Raw genomic sequence first — 18,334 nt, 5'->3', positions numbered from 1 at the left:
TGACTTTTTCGCTTCAGCAAAGCAAGTACGTATTGATATAGAGGAGCTGCAAGCTTCGGTTTACAGTAATCCATTTTACTACTTATTATCAAGGGATACTTTAACAAAGAAATTACCGCCGTGAACAGAGCTTCATCCATGTTTTAGTGTTCCTCTCTAACTGGTCCCAAAGTACAATAGAGAGATAATATCAGTAAGGTTTTGCAGGATTGGATAAGAATTGGAAGAGCTGATGCAGATTTCTCAGAGTGTTGGAACAAGCTATCTTCCAAACCCACCATACACTTTTTCCATAGTGTCTTATAAAAACCTGTTTGTGGATATTTGGAGTGGGGGGGGGGATGCATTAAAAAAAACTGAGTACAAACTTCAGTGGAAAAAGGGTACCTAAAACTAAATGAAAGGGCTCAAAAATTTAAGAACTGCTTGCCGTATTGTGCTGCAGATCTGCATATTGCATGTAATGGATTAAAGAACATTTTTTTTTTTGCCACACATTATAAGTCTTGAAAAGTAAAATACATAATGAAATCCCATGATGTTCAGAAGACTTGGAAGCACAAATAGAATGGGCTGGCACTAAAAGGTTAATAAGTGTGCAAGTTCTTTAGAAATACAATCTTTTGCAGCTCCAGAAACTGAAAGGCTGGTGGGTTTAAAACATGCTAGAGAGTAAAAAAAGTGGAAGTATCTTAGATTGCAGTTAGTTAGACCTCTTTGTTGCACTGAGTGATTAGCTATGATACTCTTGCAATGTAATAGAAAAGGGTGTCAATGTTAGGAGAACTGACAGGAGACAGGGAGACTAATTATCCTGAGACAATTGTATATTTATGCTAGAACACTTGAAGAAGCACATGCCTAGGGATTGATGCTAGAGTGACTTTCATCAAATTATTAGATAGTTTTTAAAAAATTCTTTTGAGGTAACTTGTATTTTGGGATGGAAATACTAATCTTGGAGGTCCTATTAGCATGGCCGGATTAACCCATCATTGGGCCCTAGGCAAACATACACTTTTCTAAGGCCACTTCAGAGGGAAGGCTGGGGGAAGGGTTAGAGAGCAAGCCCCTGCACTCATCCCACGACGATGGGTTCTGTGCTGTGGAACTGGACCTAGCTCCCCGCCCCACATTTTGTAACCTGGCACAAAAGGTCACAGTGCCATTCAGGTTTGGCCCATCCCTAGTTGATTTGAGTGAGTGATTTGTAACCTAGCGCGCAGGGTCACAGCACTCCTCAGGTTTGGCCTGGTCACCCCACCTTTATGCTGGAGAAGCAGCCAAGCCAAACCTGAGCAGCGCAGTGACTCACTCAGCATGCCAGGTTGCAATACCAGGAGCAGGAAGCCAGGCCCAGCTCCAAGTCAGGACCTTCCACAGCAGGCTGAATGCAGGTTGGGACTTGCTTTCCGGCTTCCTCCCCGTGCCTCCTCTCAACATCGGGTCAGGATTAGGGTTGCAGTGCTGGGGCAGATGGTGCAGCTGTGTGTGGTTGGTGTCCCCTTGCTAGGACAGAGAGGAGCAGAAGAAGGACTGCATCCTGTAAGTTTGGGTCTCCGCGTGAATGTGGGCTCTAGGCACATGCCTAATTTGCCCATGTGTTAATTCAGCCCTGCCTACTAGGTTTTAATTCTGCGTTTTGGTAGAATCTGTTGTTATAACTTCCATTCTTATCTGTATGTTTCAAAGTCCAGACCCGGCAAAGGGATAATCTGTGTAGTAACTGGCATACTGTGCACTGTTCTCCAGTTCAATATAACATCTGCACATCCATTAATATATAGCCAAAAGGTTTAGGCCAAAACTTTCAAACGTGTCAGCCTCTGGTTAGTTCCTTTTGGTCCTGCTCCTGGAAAGTTAATGCTTGTGCTTAACTTTACACAGCTGAATATTTTTCAGAAGTTAAGCGTGTAAGTAAATCTTTGCGGGTTCAGGATCCAAATCTGTGTTTGGGCTCCTGAAAAATCAAGTCATTAATTTAGAAGTGCTGAGTCCCCACAGCTACCATAGAAGATTTAGGGAAAATTTTTCAAAAGTGCTCAGCAGTTCCCTATTGTTCTCAGTGGTCACTACCTTTAGGTTTTAAATCAGAGCTGAGCTTTTATGAAAATTTGACCCTTCGTATAATTTAGGCAGCCAAGTTAGAGAATTTTGACTTTCATTGCTTTACAAACATCTTGACACTAACTGAATTGCAATGGTTATAAGTGGGGAGGGGAATTTGCAACTTGTAGGGGTTTTAATGTTGACATCTTAATTTTGACAAGGCTGGCTCCCAATGCCATATAAGCCCTACATAATGTAAAATGTTCTACCAGACAAAAGTACAATAAACTGGGGTTTATGTATGTGATGTTTTGGATGACGCTTACAAAAAGCATCCCTGTCCTTTTGATTGTATTCCTTTAATTTGGTGGACATTTTTCCTTCTGGATGGAAAGGCTGTCATTTCCAGATAGTTTAGAGTACATTGCGTCATAACTAAAGTCTAAAAATTGCACACGTGAAGCCTATGTACAAGATGCAAAATCCACTGTCAAAATTAATTTCTAATATCTGGTATGTTGCAAAATATTCATGTTAGAGAGCCTGATTCATAACTATATTGCACATCACTGGCTTGATCTTCAACCACGGATGTTGCAAGATATTAAAATAAAGGATGATTTCTAAAAAAGTGAAAGGCAACTTTCCACAAGCTTATTGCTGGTCTAGAGCAGTTTGTGACAACTCCTAGGGAAAAGATTTTCAAAGCTGAGAAATGGAAAGACTTTAAAAAAAATTCTTACTTTTTAAAAAAGAGTGACTTCTTAAAAAAGTGATTGGAAAGAAAGACAGACAGAAAGACAAAAACAATCACTCTCCAACCTGGAGAGAAATACCTGTATAAAATGAGGTGTGTGAATTTTAGCGGTGCCATATACAGGATGCAGGTGTTTTAATTACTTGGGTTTTTAATGCAAACTTTCTCTCCGTGCAACCATTGGAAGTGAGAAAAAGGGACTTGTATGTTAAATTGAGTCATGTGCAGCTTTTCATCTGGGTTATATAATGAACATCCTAAGGCAAAAACTTGGTTTTTTCCTAGCCCGTGTTTGGTTTTTATTTGTTTGCTTTTTTTAGCACAACTGTGCATTGACCTTTACTCTGCCAATATGTCTAACCCCAAACCTAGAACGTTTTGTTCATGAACTGAGAACACAGTTTAACCCCACATAAAAATGTATTACAGTGAGACACTTTTTTTCAGTATCTTTTGTAATCCTATGAAGAAAAAGTAATGTTACAGGAGCAGAGGGATTAGAAAAAATGGCTGATGGTTTAAATAATTATTGACCAGTTCCATTTTCTGCATTACCTTGTCCTTCTCTAGTTCTGTGTAGCTAATCAGTCTTTTACCTGATTGGAGTTAGTATATAAACAAATTTTTGTGCATTTTTTAACATCCAAACTTGATCAGCTAAACAAACGTATAAAAAGGGGAGGGAGGGGAGAGATTGCTTCTACTCCTGTTCAAGTCACTGGGAGTTTTTTGACATTGAATTGATGGCATAACATCAGAAAAAAGGTGTGTGTTCTTTATATGTTCCCTGTGAAACAACAGTGCTAGAAGGAAAAGTATCTTAAAAATAGTGTAGTTTAAAAAATATCGAGGAACTTGTCCTTTTACATAAACATATTTTAAAGGAGTATTTAGGACTTCGGTCTATAAATTCCTTCAGGTAAAGAAGCCAACTGATTTTTCAGTTCAGTTTTAAGAGTCATGAATGATGTTAGCCATGTAATGGTAGTGGTGTTTGTCCCAGGATATTAGAGAGTCAAGGTGAGTGAGTTGATATTTATTAATCGACCAACTTCTGTTGGTTTTGAGCTTACACAATAAAAGAGATCTCTGTAAGCTGGAAAGTTTGTCTCAGAAGTTGGTCTAATAAAACCTATTACTTCACCCACCTTGTCCCCCATCAATGACATTGGCTTTTCTGTCTAGGCTATTATCCCAATTTGTGAAAGATGTCTCCTGTGACAAATGTTACAGATTTTGTTGTGAAATGTCAGATTTTACTTTTTTTATAGGGTCAGAGGTAAGAACAAATGAGGTAATGAGACTATTTTACACTTCTGTTTTATACACAAACTTTGTCACTTGCTGAAACTTTGGTTGGTGGTGTGCGATGCTAAGTTCCAAGCAAAGCTGAGAGACAAATTCTCTGCCTTTTGAGCTGTAAATGCATTAAGAGAGATTTCCAGCTTAAATGTTATGGAATATACCGAAGCGGTAACTGACGCTAGTTGTTTCCAGTGAGTTTAGTGGAGTAATAAGCAGAACAGGAAAATATATGGCTTACTCCTGTTCCCATTGAAATCCATGCCAAAGCTTCCACTGACTCCATTGGTGCAGGATCTGTTCCCTAGTTCGTAACTGTATTGTAGTGTGTTGTGGTACAAAACAAATCAAAGAACATTATCAGTTGTTAACACTTTACATGCAGTGTCACAGATTTAGCCTAACATTTCTCATAATTCAACGCTATTTAGTAAATGTTAATACATGTGAATATTGTGGCCTATGCTAAGAATGTTTTGACTGTTCTCAATTACAGCTGTTGCACATTCTATTTTTCATCCAGCAGAGGGCTCCCCTTCTAAGCTAATAAAAATCATGAGGTTTACACCTAATTTAACTAAGTCAAAATACATTGTGTTGCCAGGGCTGGAGATTAGTTAACAAGGTTCTCTTGTTTACATTTTGACAATATGTAGTGCTTATGTTTGGCAATGCCTTGTAATTATTGGTAAAACCACATGTGCTGTATTGTAACAAATATATACCAATTAACTATACATCACTCAGCTACAGCCAATACTCTGTCCTGTTTCCTACAGGTTATGTCTTAGGTGCAAACCACTTTAAGTAGCAGCAATCATGTAATAAGAATAAGTATGAAATCTGATCTTTCAGCAGTTGCAAAAGCTATATGTTTGATAACAAAAATTGCACACCAGTAGAAGTGACAGAATTTGTAAAGCGAAGTAAGGTCTCAGATGCTGCAGTCGTGCACAAATGCATGTGTGCATATATTCATGTTGACACACACACACCTGAATCTCGTGTGGGGATGGGTGGGAATTCATTTTTGCATGGGTCATTAGGGCCTAAACAAAAATTGGACTTGAAATTTCACTGTGGAAATGCACTAACAGCTGCACCTCATTGTCTGTGGGCTAATTACAGTGTTGGTTTGGCTTTTGTTCCTCCCCCTCAGATCGCCTTTGGGAATACCATAGTGTACTGTGCCCAGCTGATGCAATTGTGTGATGTATGCTGTACTTCCTCCTCACACACACACACACACACACACACACACACCCCGCGCTGCTTGAAAAGGGAAAGTGTTATCTCCAGCAGGTGAACAGTCTGTGCCAGCTCTACGCTCAGGACTTCTCTGATTACTCCTAAACTCGGAGTCTTCTACAGCACAGTTTAATAAATCATACTGGCTAGATATTTTTTTAAAAATCCTGCACTAGGGTGCATATCAATTACTGCCAAAACCTAGGTTTTTCTGTTCTCTCACTGTGTTTGATCATTAGTACAGAAAGACAGATTACCATCCAAGTGTGAAATATGCCGTGTTGTTTCCAGACAAGACTGCTTCAAAGGACAAGTAAAAATTGGCAATTGTTTAGCAGGCAAAAGGAAAAAAAACAACAAAAGCGAGGAACTGTTGTAGATGAAAGCACTTAATTGGAAAATTAACTAAAAGTCACATAAATGGGGGGGGAGGGAGGGTGTTTCTGTCTACTTTGGGTGTCTGTGTGTATTTTTTGTTTTTGTTTTGCTTTTTGGTTTGGGGGACAGGAGTTGGGGTTGTAGTAGTAGTTTAGACGAACACACAGAGGAACACAAATTGATCCCAAGGAACGCAGCGACTTAGGAGAAATGCTAGTTATGCATGGTAAAGGAAACAGGAAGTCTTAAGTCTGTCCCTTCAGGAGGCAGATTCTTCCTTCGCTTACTCTTGGTTTCCTTCCATGTAAGGATTGAAGTGGTTACTTAACCATCTTCACTATTGAAGGTAAAGGAGTGAAGCCATTTAAGTGAAGGGGGAAACTGACTCTTTAATTCCCTCTTCCTTCCCTCACCAAGCATGCATACCCCACCTGATGCTGAAACAAGGAAGATTGATTTGACCCATTCACCTCCCTGCAGCATGTGCCCATGAAGCCACCTTAGTCTCACTAAGTAATGAACAGAACATGCATCAGGTATTCGGAAACACCCGGGATGGCACAGACATGTGTCTGTCTAGTGGTTACATTGATATTAATCTGACTACGTAGTGTTGATGTAGCCATGTGGTCCCAGGATATTAGAGAGACAAGGTGGGTGAGGTCATATCTTTTATTGGACCAGCTTTTGTTGGTGAGAGAGACAAGCTTTCGAGCTACCCAGAGCTCATCTTCAGGCTGTATGTGTTTGAAAGCTTGTCTCTCTCACCAGCAGAGGTTGGTCCAATAAAAGATATGACCTCACCCACCTTGTCTCTCTATTCATCTGACTAAACAGTTGAGAAATTCGTTCTAAATGTCTTCAAGCAACACCTGTAGTTGTGGTCCTGTAAGTGTGTGGGAGGTGGTGTGGTGCATGCAAACAAGCTACTTTTGCACTGGGCTGTTCTGAGAGGTACAGAACTTTACAAGGAAGCCTTTGATTCTATTTTTTTCTGAACTAACTCGGCCACTTCCTGTATTTGGCTGCTCCTAGTGCTTTTCTTGAGTTTCGGTTGCTTTAATACTGCATTGAGCAGCCTGTTACAGAGACTATTTTAAATCCACTTTCAATGGTCTTCTCATTTACTTGGCAAAATGAGAAAGTTACTCCTGCATTGGCCATTTGTTAGCTGATGACAACTTTTACTTTGACTCTGGCTTCCCCTCCTCCATCTGAAATCCCTGGCTCAGCAAATATTTGAACCTGCCCAAGTTAATCATGAAGCTGAGATCTTTATCTGAGAGAGACGTGCAAGCTACTGAGTTTTTTTTTTTTTTTTTTTTTTTTTTTTACAGTACTAAAATCCTGTTCTCTTTAATGATGAACCAGAATGTGTGGATACCTTCTGCACAGCACTGAAGTTTAATTTGTTTAGAATAGGAGAGCGGGCTTGGATTTTCGGACTGTTACAGCTCTTCCTAGTGGATTTTATGGAGTGTTAATTGGAAAGCACAGAGTGTCTTTGCAGAACTGTCCACCTAATTCATTCAGAGAAGTTTCCTAACAAAGACATTTTTGAAAAGATTTTTCTGTGTGAAAGAATTGTTATCTGAACTTTTCAGGTTGTTGGATACAAGTATTACAGGGGCGAGCATTTGCAATGCATAATGTACAAAGTAAGTGTTTTGAATGTTTATGCATTTTCCCCCCAACCCCTGGTGGAAGTATGGGAGTATATATTTCAGTACTTATAATTGATCACTAATCATAATGTGCCTGAGTAAAGTCAATACCTATCCAGATTAAGTCGGGGCAGTGGAAAATCACCGGTCTGTCTGTGTCTTGCCTGTTCTGGTTTGCCATATGGTGTCACAGCAAGCTAGACTAGTTTGAGCTGAGCAGTAACCTGATTTTACAAGTGTCCAGAATTTGGCCAATGGTAAAAAAAAAAAAAAAAAAAAAAAACCTGAGGAGAATTAGTTGTTGGTTTTTTTTGTTTTTTTCCTGACAGCACTTTTTGTTGGAAATTTAAATAAAAATCATACTAATCTCCTATTTGACTAAATGTAGCAATATATTCTTTATAGGAAATCTCTCATAACCTAAATTAAGTAACGTACGATGGCAGTTCAACTGTTTTGAGTGGCAGGTGGACTAAACCCTCGAGTTCAGTGTTTGGACTTGTGTCAGGGAGCATCTTAAGTATCCTTTTGCCCTATGCAAATAGAACTAATCTTTGTGCTTTTCTACCTAAATGTGTAAGAGAGGAGGGCTACTTCAAGAGGAGTTTAAACATGAGCATGTGTAGGCAAACTAGCATGTCCAAGTATTGATGACGTGAGTACTGTAGCCATTTTCTTACATGTTAGGATAAAACTACTGTGGGATAGTTGGGGTCGGGATGTGGGTGCAATATTTAGGAGATGCCAATAATTTTATTCCTTTTAAAGTATATAACAAGTATTTGTGTAATATGTGCACATATTAGCTATACATCAGTCAAAAGATGACTGCATTGATAATTGTGCCAGTTACTTATATTTTTGGTATCTAGTTTTCTGCCTAGATAGACAGTACCGAATATTAAAGTATTCATAAGTGCTATGCATAGTACCCCACTGCTGGGTTAATAGTATTCTTTAGAGGTGGCTGAGAGAATAATGGTCAAAGAATCTTTTTTCATATCAAGTATGGTTGAGAAGGAATATTTCTGAATAGCAGGAGGCTTTTGATGATATCAAGTCAAATATATAAAGAAGAAAATGAAAATGGCTCTTGCTTTCAGAAAATAACTAACAGGGTAAGCGATGAGAGCAGGGCAGAGAAACAATGGGAAAAGGCAAACTAAATCTTCTGTTCTGACAGACAGACTTTGTATGTTCAGAAGAGTCATTTTTCAGGATTTTGCTTAGTTTGATTTACTGCACTGGTTTAAAAAAAACAACCCAAACCCTCGTTAATACCTATAGTATAAGATTGCAATATTTTATTTCTGGCTTTCAAAATTAATTAATTGAAAATGTTTAGCAATTGTATTGCACTACAGAACGATAAGGAAACAAGGCATCTCTTTAATGTATTTTATTTAATATCAAGTGTATCAGGGCATTGTGACCATTTAAAATAATTTTAAACTGCACTGTGTAGAAATGTAATTTGTGCTCCATTACATATTTGGAGTGCATGATTTCTCCCCCCTTTTTATATGCAAAGTAGGTGCAAAGGCTTATAAAAGATCTGGAATGGTAGTCTTGAGATAACTGAGTAGGCTGTTGAAACTGAGAAGTAACCTGCCTGTCTGTAAACACAGATCCCTCTCTCTCTATATATAATATATATATTTAGGGGAAAGGGGGGGGGGAAGCTACATGCTGCAGCATATCAGCCTTTGTCAACCTGCCAGCAGTGGAATGTACCATGCTGCAAAGAGTCAGAAAAATAAAATGGAAAAGTCAGTGTAAGGGGAACATACTCAGTCTTTCTGTGTATAACAACATTTCATATATTTCAGTTCTGTTTAAATGTAGATTCTTTCTGAAACTGAAATTGTTTTAAGATTAGTGTAGAACAAAATGATGAAACAGGAGTGGTCTGGTGACATTATTTTGACATGATTGGCTGAGGATTATGATGTAATAGGTTACAGTGCAGCCCCTTCTAGGTTTTAAAATGAATTCCAAGACACCATTACAAAGAGAGCCTGATTCTTTTTTCTTATAACTGAGCTTTGCTCAGTGAAACTCATACAAATGTACAACACTGTGTGGAATATGGAAGAACTGGATATAGAATATCCTAAGGCAGATATAAATTGTGGCACAGACTTGATGTTTTACATAGAAATGGATCCACCAGGTAATACTGCAGTGTTATTGGAGAAGCCTAGTTCATTTTGATCTTTATGACAGCTGCTGCAAAATCCACATTAGATGTTTAGGATTTGCTTACTTTGTCATTGATGCACATTATTTTATTCATAAATTGGAATTAAATTGTGGTTTTAATGCATAAAAGTAGCAATTAGAATCATAGCCTGTAGTAAATACCTTTTTGCTTATTTAATTAGAATTGAATTGAATTCAGGTGTTTCAGTTTTGATTTTATTCTCTTGTGTGTAATCCTAGTTCTGTTTAGTATATACTAAAAATGTTGCATCGTTTTTAATTTTATTTTTGTTGTTTCTGCTCTACATTATGACTGACGAGAGATCCTATAAAAACACTTGTATTTCCTGATACAGTGATTACACATCCGTATGCAGGATAGTCTTGGGGAAAACATTTTAAAATCTAACAATAACTTAATTCCTGACTTTATATCATTTAAGTCATATGGTATTCGAATTATGTGATCATGATACTCTTTATAATTATAAAAACATTGTCTATTGCAGCCAAGCATCTTATACATACAATCATGTACATAGACAATATACATGACCAATTTATTGTAGAACTAAAAACCTTTTTTCATTTTTAATCCTTTTTCCAATATTGTCCTCCTAGCTAGTAAGTCAGAAATGCTGCAGTCTCTTTTTCTGGCACCTACTGGTATACGTATGCAGCTTTGACATTGAGAAAAGGGGATGTGGTTTTTAATCAGTCTTGGCATTTGGAACTCAATTTATCCTGTCGAATACTAAGATTAACATTAGGGATATTTGGGTCACAGATGGGTTCCTTAAAGTGGTCTTTGTACAAAATGCTGAGGATCAGAAAAAGTCAATTCCTCCTCCTAAAACATACAGTATTGCTGTGGTTTTGCTGCTTTTATTACCCACAGCAGCTCTTGTACAAGAAAGGAGCAAAATTCGTTTTGGATGTTTAAATGGGAGAAAAATAAAAAGGAAACTTGACATTTTTTGTTATTTATAATTATCTCAAGATGGACGTTTGCTATAGGAGATGAAACAAACTTTAGTTTAGACATTTTTGCCTAAAAATGCTGCTGCGTTTTTTTTTTTGTCTGTCTGTCTGTTTGTTTGTTTTTCCTCTGCTGTTGGTGGTGTTCTTGTTTGTGCTTTGCTTGAAATATATTCTTCAGTAACTAACGTACATCTTTTGGAATACTACATCCTTATGGTGTAATTAAGTTTTGTTTCCAGTAAAACATCCTGATTTATTTGGTATCTTTCAAAGACTGCCAATAATGGAAACCTGGGTTTTGCAATCATTTTAGTTTTCTTTTGACATAATGATTGTTATAAATCATAGCACAAATTAGAATTGTGGGGCATGTACTGTTTACTTTGCAGCTTGGCTACAAACAACTTTTTTTCCCCCTCTTCTGCAGCACTGCCTCCTAAGCCACCAAAACCTAATACTGTAATTAACAACGGTATGAATAACAACATGTCTTTACAAGATGCTGAATGGTACTGGGGAGATATCTCAAGGTAAGGTAGCAAATGGCATGTATGTATTTGCTATATTCTCTTTGTATTTTACTTAACTACAGAAGAATTACTGTAGTATTAAGAACCATTTTCAGAACATTTTCCAAAACAAACATACCAGAGATGGTTTTGTTCCAAAGATGACTAAACAGTGATTGATAGTTAGTTAGAGTGCAGTATGTCCAAAAATATAATTCTTTGGAAATTGTTCTATTATTTTAAGACCTTTATATTAAACACTAGCATGAAAGGATAGCACTGAGAACCAGCATTTTTCCCCTTTCTTGCATCCAAGACCAGAACTCTGAGGCACAGTACTGTTATGTTAATAAGCTGTATATAAGCAACATTTTAACCTTACTATATATAGGTACAGTAAACTGCCACTGGATTCTCCAATTGTGCAGGCTTGTATGAACAAGTAGGAAGAACTTTGCATAAATATAAATCTGTCCCAGCAGTGGGAGGGTATTGGGTACAGCATTTTTATATTCCATTTGTTCAGCAGTAGAACTATGAAATGAATGTAATGTTCTTATGGATGTAGAGAAGGCTGACCCCTCCCCCCCCCCCTCCCCTTTCCCACAAAAAAAAAACAAAAAAACAAACCCAAAGATGTATTTCTGTTTTAAGTAAGATTGAGGGAGAAATGATAGATAACAGCAAGGAAATGAGTAATGGGTAGTTAAAAATCATTGGTTACTTTTGCTTTCATTTTAGGGAAGAAGTAAATGAGAAGCTTCGTGACACTGCTGATGGTACCTTTTTGGTACGAGATGCGTCTACCAAAATGCATGGAGACTACACACTTACACTAAGGTAAGATACTTAACTAGATTCTGATATTGGAATTTATTCTTACAGAGCTGCATTTAAAAATGCTACTTTCTTTAGGCAAAAGCATCTGAAGTATGGCTGACTGTTTTCCAAACTTTATTTACAGGAAAGGAGGAAATAACAAATTAATCAAAATATTTCATCGAGATGGGAAGTATGGCTTTTCCGACCCATTAACTTTCAACTCTGTGGTCGAGCTAATAAACCACTACCGGAATGAGTCTCTAGCCCAGTATAATCCTAAACTGGATGTAAAATTACTTTATCCAGTATCCAAGTATCAGCAGGTAACACTTTTTATTCTCTTTTTATTCTGCTTATGCCCAGAAAAGTTATTAGTGTGAGGAGCCAGTCAATATGGAGAAACTCACCTCAGTTAATATTTGAGATAAGAATAAACTGTATCTAAGACTTAAAAAAAAAAAAAAAAAAAAAGACAAGAAAATAAATTCTACAAATTGCACATCCATAATATAAACTTCAAATACTTTAGATAACTCACTAAGAAATAAACTTAGCAGGTTAAATATCAAAATTATTAATGATGCAATATATCATTTTCAGCATAATGCTCCGTGCTTGCAGTACAAAATTGCCTTTTGTGCTTAATTTCATTTCTAATTGTGCATAGTATATGAATTCAGCATCTCTCTTCTCCATATTGTAAGAGGAATGTCAAGTTATATTGTATTTCCCTATAATGGTCACCTTTTTTGTTAAACAATTTTATTATGAAAATTCATACTGTGTAACGGTTTCTTTATTTGATATATTTCCTTCTGCTTATCCTCCCAGGATCAAGTGGTGAAAGAGGACAGTATTGAAGCAGTGGGAAAGAAATTACATGAATATAACACTCAGTTCCAAGAAAAGAGTCGAGAATATGACAGACTCTATGAAGATTACACCAGAACATCTCAGGTGAGTTATCTTTGAAGCAAGGCTTGTAGAGTGCAAGACTTCTTATTTGATTTTAGGACATTGATATAAATCGCTAATGTTAACTTTGAGGCACTTTTTTCTTTTCTTTTAAAAGACAAAAGTTGCTTGATGTAATAGTTTACTATGTTGCAATCATTTACTCATGTCTGGGCCATTACTCTCTACACAATATAACCATAGGTTGGGACTCACTCTTGCAAAAACTCCACATGCAGAATTCCTTTTAGGTTGGCAACAGGTCTGCATACTGACCATTTTTAGGGTCTTGCCCCCTATGCCTTAAAGGCACAAATGCAAATTACCACAATACCTTAGAATTTCTTTCGAGAGAAAAGTATCACGTACAAAATGTATAGTGTGTGGGTGTGGCAGCTAGACACAATGCAGGAATGAACAGCAACCTCCACTCTTCCCATCTTAACTAGTAATTAGCAGAAGCTGGGAATGCTAGGGAAGGGCCCTGTTTTATAGTTCAGAATGAACACTGTGCCTTCTGGAACCTGCAAGAAACATACCTAACGGATGGGAATTTTGAATCGTACTGGGAGTGTGGGTGAAACATCAAGTAATCACTGATATCAGCTTAGTATTCAAGAATCCCAACTATACCTCGAGGGGTACAAAGGGTAAAGTGTCGGGCAGTGTCAAAAGGCTCCAGTTGCAAAAATAAAACTAATATATAACACAAATGTAGTAGGTAATTCTGTGCATGGTCATTGCCTTTCTTGGAAAGCAGCGTCACTGTATCCAGTTGTACAAGGCTTGCTTTTCATATATTGGAAGGGTCTACAGACAACACATATGCTGCTTTAGGGATATACAATCATTTTGCTACAAGATAACTTAAACCTTTCCAGAAATATAGGCCATTAAATCATCCCTGAAGTTTTATAGGGACCATAATGATGATTACTTTATTTTCAGGAAATTCAAATGAAAAGAACAGCTATCGAAGCATTTAATGAAACAATAAAAATATTTGAAGAGCAGTGCCAGACACAGGAAAGATACAGCAAAGAGTACATTGAAAAGTTTAAACGGGAAGGAAATGAAAAAGAAATACAAAGGTTAGTACCAGTGCTTATCTGTTTTAAAATGTATATGATTTAGACAAAATAAAAAATACATGTTCCATACAGAAGAAGGAACATTAAGGGAATAAATCTGAAATGCAGTGGGTTACAGCTTGCAAATTTTGCAACTGAATTTTGAAAAATAAATGTTGTCTTAGATGTTCACAAGTGAAAATAGGAAACCCTGGATTATGATCTAACAAAGTATAACAAAACTAGTTCTTCTCTTCAGAATTATGCACAATTATGAGAAGTTGAAGTCTCGAATAAGTGAAATTGTGGACAGCAGACGTAGACTAGAAGAGGATTTAAAGAAGCAAGCAGCTGAGTATAGAGAGATTGACAAACGTATGAACAGCATTAAGCCAGATCTTATACAGCTGAGAAAGACAAGAGATCAGTACTTAATGTAAGTACATTTATGAATTATGAAGAATTTAATTTTCCCATAATATCCAAATTTTGTTAATAAAAATGTATAAGCCTATTTTTAATTATTTTCCAGGTGGTTGACTCAAAAAGGTGTTCGGCAAAAGAAGTTAAATGAATGGCTGGGCAATGAAAATACAGAAGAGTAAGTATTTAAGGAACTGAATATTCCTGAAATCAAATAATTTTACACAGTAATGAGTTTGTGTGTCTAGTTCAGTGACTGTAGGAAGAGTCTCAGGCACAGCACAGTGTTATGGGCATAGCTGTTTTGGACATGACAGTCTGTTTTACTGAGAGTATTAGCAAGGGCTCTGGTCTAATCCTTTGCTCTTCTATAGATACCTAAGAGAGGTAGATGGTCAGGTGGCTATAGTAAAGAACTGGAATGGAGGGTTCTGGGTTCTGCTTCTGACTCCATCGCCAACCTCTTGAGAGACTTGAACTTGAGCAAGTTGCTTAGCCTCCACCCTCGCTGCGCCTGTCTGTAAAATGGGGGTCATATGATATCAATACCTCAGAGGGGCATTATGTAGCTGAATTAACCTTTATAAAATATTCTGAGAAATTCTGATGACAGGCTCTTAGGCACTGGAGATACCGCACAGAGATCCTGGGTGAAAAGTGTTGATCATGTAACTTTTGAGTATGCCAGCCTATGTGAATTGGATATAGTGAGGGATTCTAGTTTCCCTTTTAAACCAACAGAAGAATGCAAACAGTAACTTCATGAATCAATAGTTTTTAAAAAAATTATAACTGAATGTGAGAAGGGATGTCAATCAAATTCATGTCCTATTAACATTATCAATCTGTATTGCTTCCTGTCTTTGCCTTCTTTACTGCCTTTCTTGGTCAATGGTAGTAGCAGCAGGGTCTGTGGTGTGGTTTAGTATGGTTGTACTCTAGCTTTGTCTTAAATAGTGATTTGGCTTTTCTTATGCTCTAGAACTGGTGCAGCTCCACTGGGATTGGCAATTGTGGAAGCATTGGATAGACAGGGCACAGGCATTTTTACAACTGTGTGGTTTAACCTTTCTGAGTGCAGGTAGAAGATAAGATGGTACAAATGTAGATCCCCAGTCTCCTTTAACCCTCCCATCATTGCTATTACAAGAATTCTGTACCAAAGTGCAGATACGTAATTGGTTAAATAATTGAAAACCAAGAGGAAGTCTTAATGGAATGATGTCTGATTGGAAGGAGATCTCAAGTCGAGTTCTGCAGGGACCTGATCTGGGTGTTGTTTAACATCTTTATCAATGACCTGGATGTAGAAATAGAGAGCATACTGATCAAATTTGCAGATGACACGAAGGCAGGGAGGTTGCAAACACTTCAGGGGATAGAACTTAAATTTGAAAGGACCTTGATAAATTGGAGAACTGGGCTATAGACAACAAAATGAAATTCAACAAAGACAAATGTAAAGTGCTAAATTTAGGAAAGAAAAAACAAATATACAGATACAGAATAGGGGATAACTGGCTTGGCAACAGCAGCACTACTGAGAAGAATCTGGGAATTGTGGTGGATCACAAACGCAACATGAGTCAACAGTGTAAGACTGTTGCAAAAAAACAAAATAAAAAAAAACCAAATGAAATTTTGGATTGTATTAACAGAGGCATAGCATGCATGTCATAAGAGGAGGTGATAGTACTGCTCTACTTGGTTCTGGTTAGGCCTCAGTGGAGTACTGTGTCCAATTTTGATCACCAATGTATAAAAGGATGTAGAGAAATTGGAAAGAATCCAAAGGCGAGCAATAAAGATGATCAAAGGAATGATATGCAAGCCATATGACCAAAGACTGAAGGAACTGGGTATGTTTAGTTTGGAAAAGAGGAGATTAAGGGGGGACATGATAGTGGTCTTCAAATACTTGAATGACTGTCATAAAAAAGATGGAGAAAAATTGTTCTCTCTTGCCACAGGACAAGTCAAGAGGCAATGGGTTCAAACTGTAGCATAGCAGATTTAGAATAAATTTCAGGAAAAACTTCCTAAATGTTGTAAGTGTAAGAACAGTAGGACAATGGAACAAACTACCTAGGGATGTTATGGAAGTTCCTTCAGTGGAGGATTTCAAGAAGAGGCTGGATAGCCATTTGTCTTGGATGGTTTAGACACAGCAAGTCCTGCATCTTAGCAGGGGGCTAGTTAGTCTTGATGACCGTTGCGGTCCCTTCTGACCCTGTGGTTCTATGATTCTATTCTTAATGCTAGAGCTAATTGAAGATTTCTCCAAAATAAGGCTAGTGCAGGCAAGACCCCAGTTTGGGAACATAGGATCCAAATAATAAATGAAACTTTTTAAAAATAGCTTTATTTATTTTTTTTAATTTTGTGTTTTTCCTTGTTAATGAGCCATCTGATTTCTGCTCAGATTTCTGCTGACTGCATTCAGATTGTTCTCTGGAGTTATAATATAGCCAAAATAAACATTGAAAATGAGCATAAATACACAGCTGAGGTCACTCTGTCTAGGAGATGGCTGGAGTTAGAGTGTAGAAATACAAATAAGGGCAGTGGGGCGTGGAAGGTTAGGGAGGTAGCTTGATGTTCATTATGAAGTGAGAAACACCAAAACCTTCCAAAGAAACTGAATTCCAACAATGGAAACTGATGTTTGTAGCACAGATTGAGGCTAACTAGAATCAAAGAATCAGGGATGAATGAGAAGCCACATTTACTCAATGCTTGAAAAAATGATCAGATACCTACTAGCCAGAGGTCTAACTCTATTAGCCGAAAGTATACGGAAAAACAAATTTGGAGAGGCCCACTAATGCAGGCTGACAGCCACACCTGTGCTAGTGGTGGGAGAGCACTATTCCACTTCTCCAGAGTCTCCAGCTGCTTGTTTTCTGTCAAGGGATTGTCCTTTGACCCTGGTTGGAGGCTTCATCTATCTAGAGTAGTTTGAATAACTATGAAATTCCATCCCACGTGGCTGATGAAAGAGAGAGAGACTTTCTGTATTCTGATTGCAGGAAAGCATGGGGAGTGAAGAGCCTCTATCCTGTACCTTTCTTAGAAACCCCTGTTTGCAGCTATTATTCTGCCCTTTCCATGCACCTTTTATTTTTTGGGTCCATTTCCCAAAATGAATAATTCAAATGCTTGTCTCTGCTTTTGTGCATAACTTTCCCAAACGGCAGCATAAAGTTGATATGATTATTGACCGTTTCACTGCTGACCAGAGTTTTGATCATCAGCAATGTAACTGACTCCAAGTGCTGTTCATTTTCTTGAGCTTGTTGCTTGCCAAGATTATGAGCAGCAACTGAAGCACTCTCTGAAAACGCAGGAAGATAACACTGCCTCCATTTACATTTCTTTCAGACTTATAAGGGTATTTTCACAATACTGCTAGAAAAATGCTAGAAATAACATTTTATTTTTACATGAAAGCTTATAGTCAGAAGAATTATCTGGCTTCGGCCCCTGTACTCTCCTTCCTACTAGTGGGTTTTTCAAGTCTAGTTGCCTGTACCTAGTTTCTTCTCCGTAACACTACTGAATGTCGCTTGTTGGTGTAGGCATGTGATTCTCGCTTTGGGTGTGAGAGATCCTGGGTTCAAAGGCTGTGTTTGAGGCCTGGACTTGATGACTTCTCAAAGTCCCTACCAGCCCTACATTTTTATGATTATCCTTTTCATATTTGTACAGCCAATATTCCATGGTGGAAGATGATGAGGACTTGCCCCATCATGATGAGCGAACGTGGAATGTGGGCAATATCAACAGAAGCCAAGCTGAAAATCTGCTGCGGGGAAAACGGGATGGAACATTCCTTGTGCGGGAGAGCAGCAAACAAGGCTGCTATGCCTGCTCTGTTGTGTATGTATCCTGATTTTTTGCATTGTTTGTAAAGTATAGGGGTGACAATGAGTTTTAAAAAAATTCATTGCTAATAAGCAGTTAACCTGGGCAATG

At 37.7% G+C, this 18,334-nt stretch overlaps 1 protein-coding gene across 1 annotated transcript in view; it reads left to right on the top strand.

Moving 5' to 3' along the window:
* PIK3R1 (phosphoinositide-3-kinase regulatory subunit 1) overlaps window positions 1–18,334 on the top strand; it is a 72,636-nt gene that overhangs the window by 49,447 nt on the left and 4,855 nt on the right. Inside the window, 8 exon segments of the mRNA XM_067568702.1 lie at window positions 11,009–11,111; window positions 11,832–11,930; window positions 12,055–12,235; window positions 12,744–12,869; window positions 13,815–13,957; window positions 14,196–14,372; window positions 14,469–14,537; window positions 18,068–18,238. Coding sequence (XP_067424803.1) covers window positions 11,009–11,111; window positions 11,832–11,930; window positions 12,055–12,235; window positions 12,744–12,869; window positions 13,815–13,957; window positions 14,196–14,372; window positions 14,469–14,537; window positions 18,068–18,238 — 1,069 coding nt within the window.

The sequence above is a fragment of the Emydura macquarii genome, unplaced genomic scaffold, assembly GCF_026122565.2.
Source record: "Emydura macquarii macquarii isolate MOO-44397 ecotype Brisbane River unplaced genomic scaffold, CSIRO-AGI_Emac_v2 contig_2897, whole genome shotgun sequence".
Lineage (NCBI taxonomy): Eukaryota > Metazoa > Chordata > Testudines > Chelidae > Emydura > Emydura macquarii.
The sequence above is the reverse complement of the archived record's forward strand: the minus strand, read 5'-3'. Positions and strand labels throughout refer to the sequence as shown.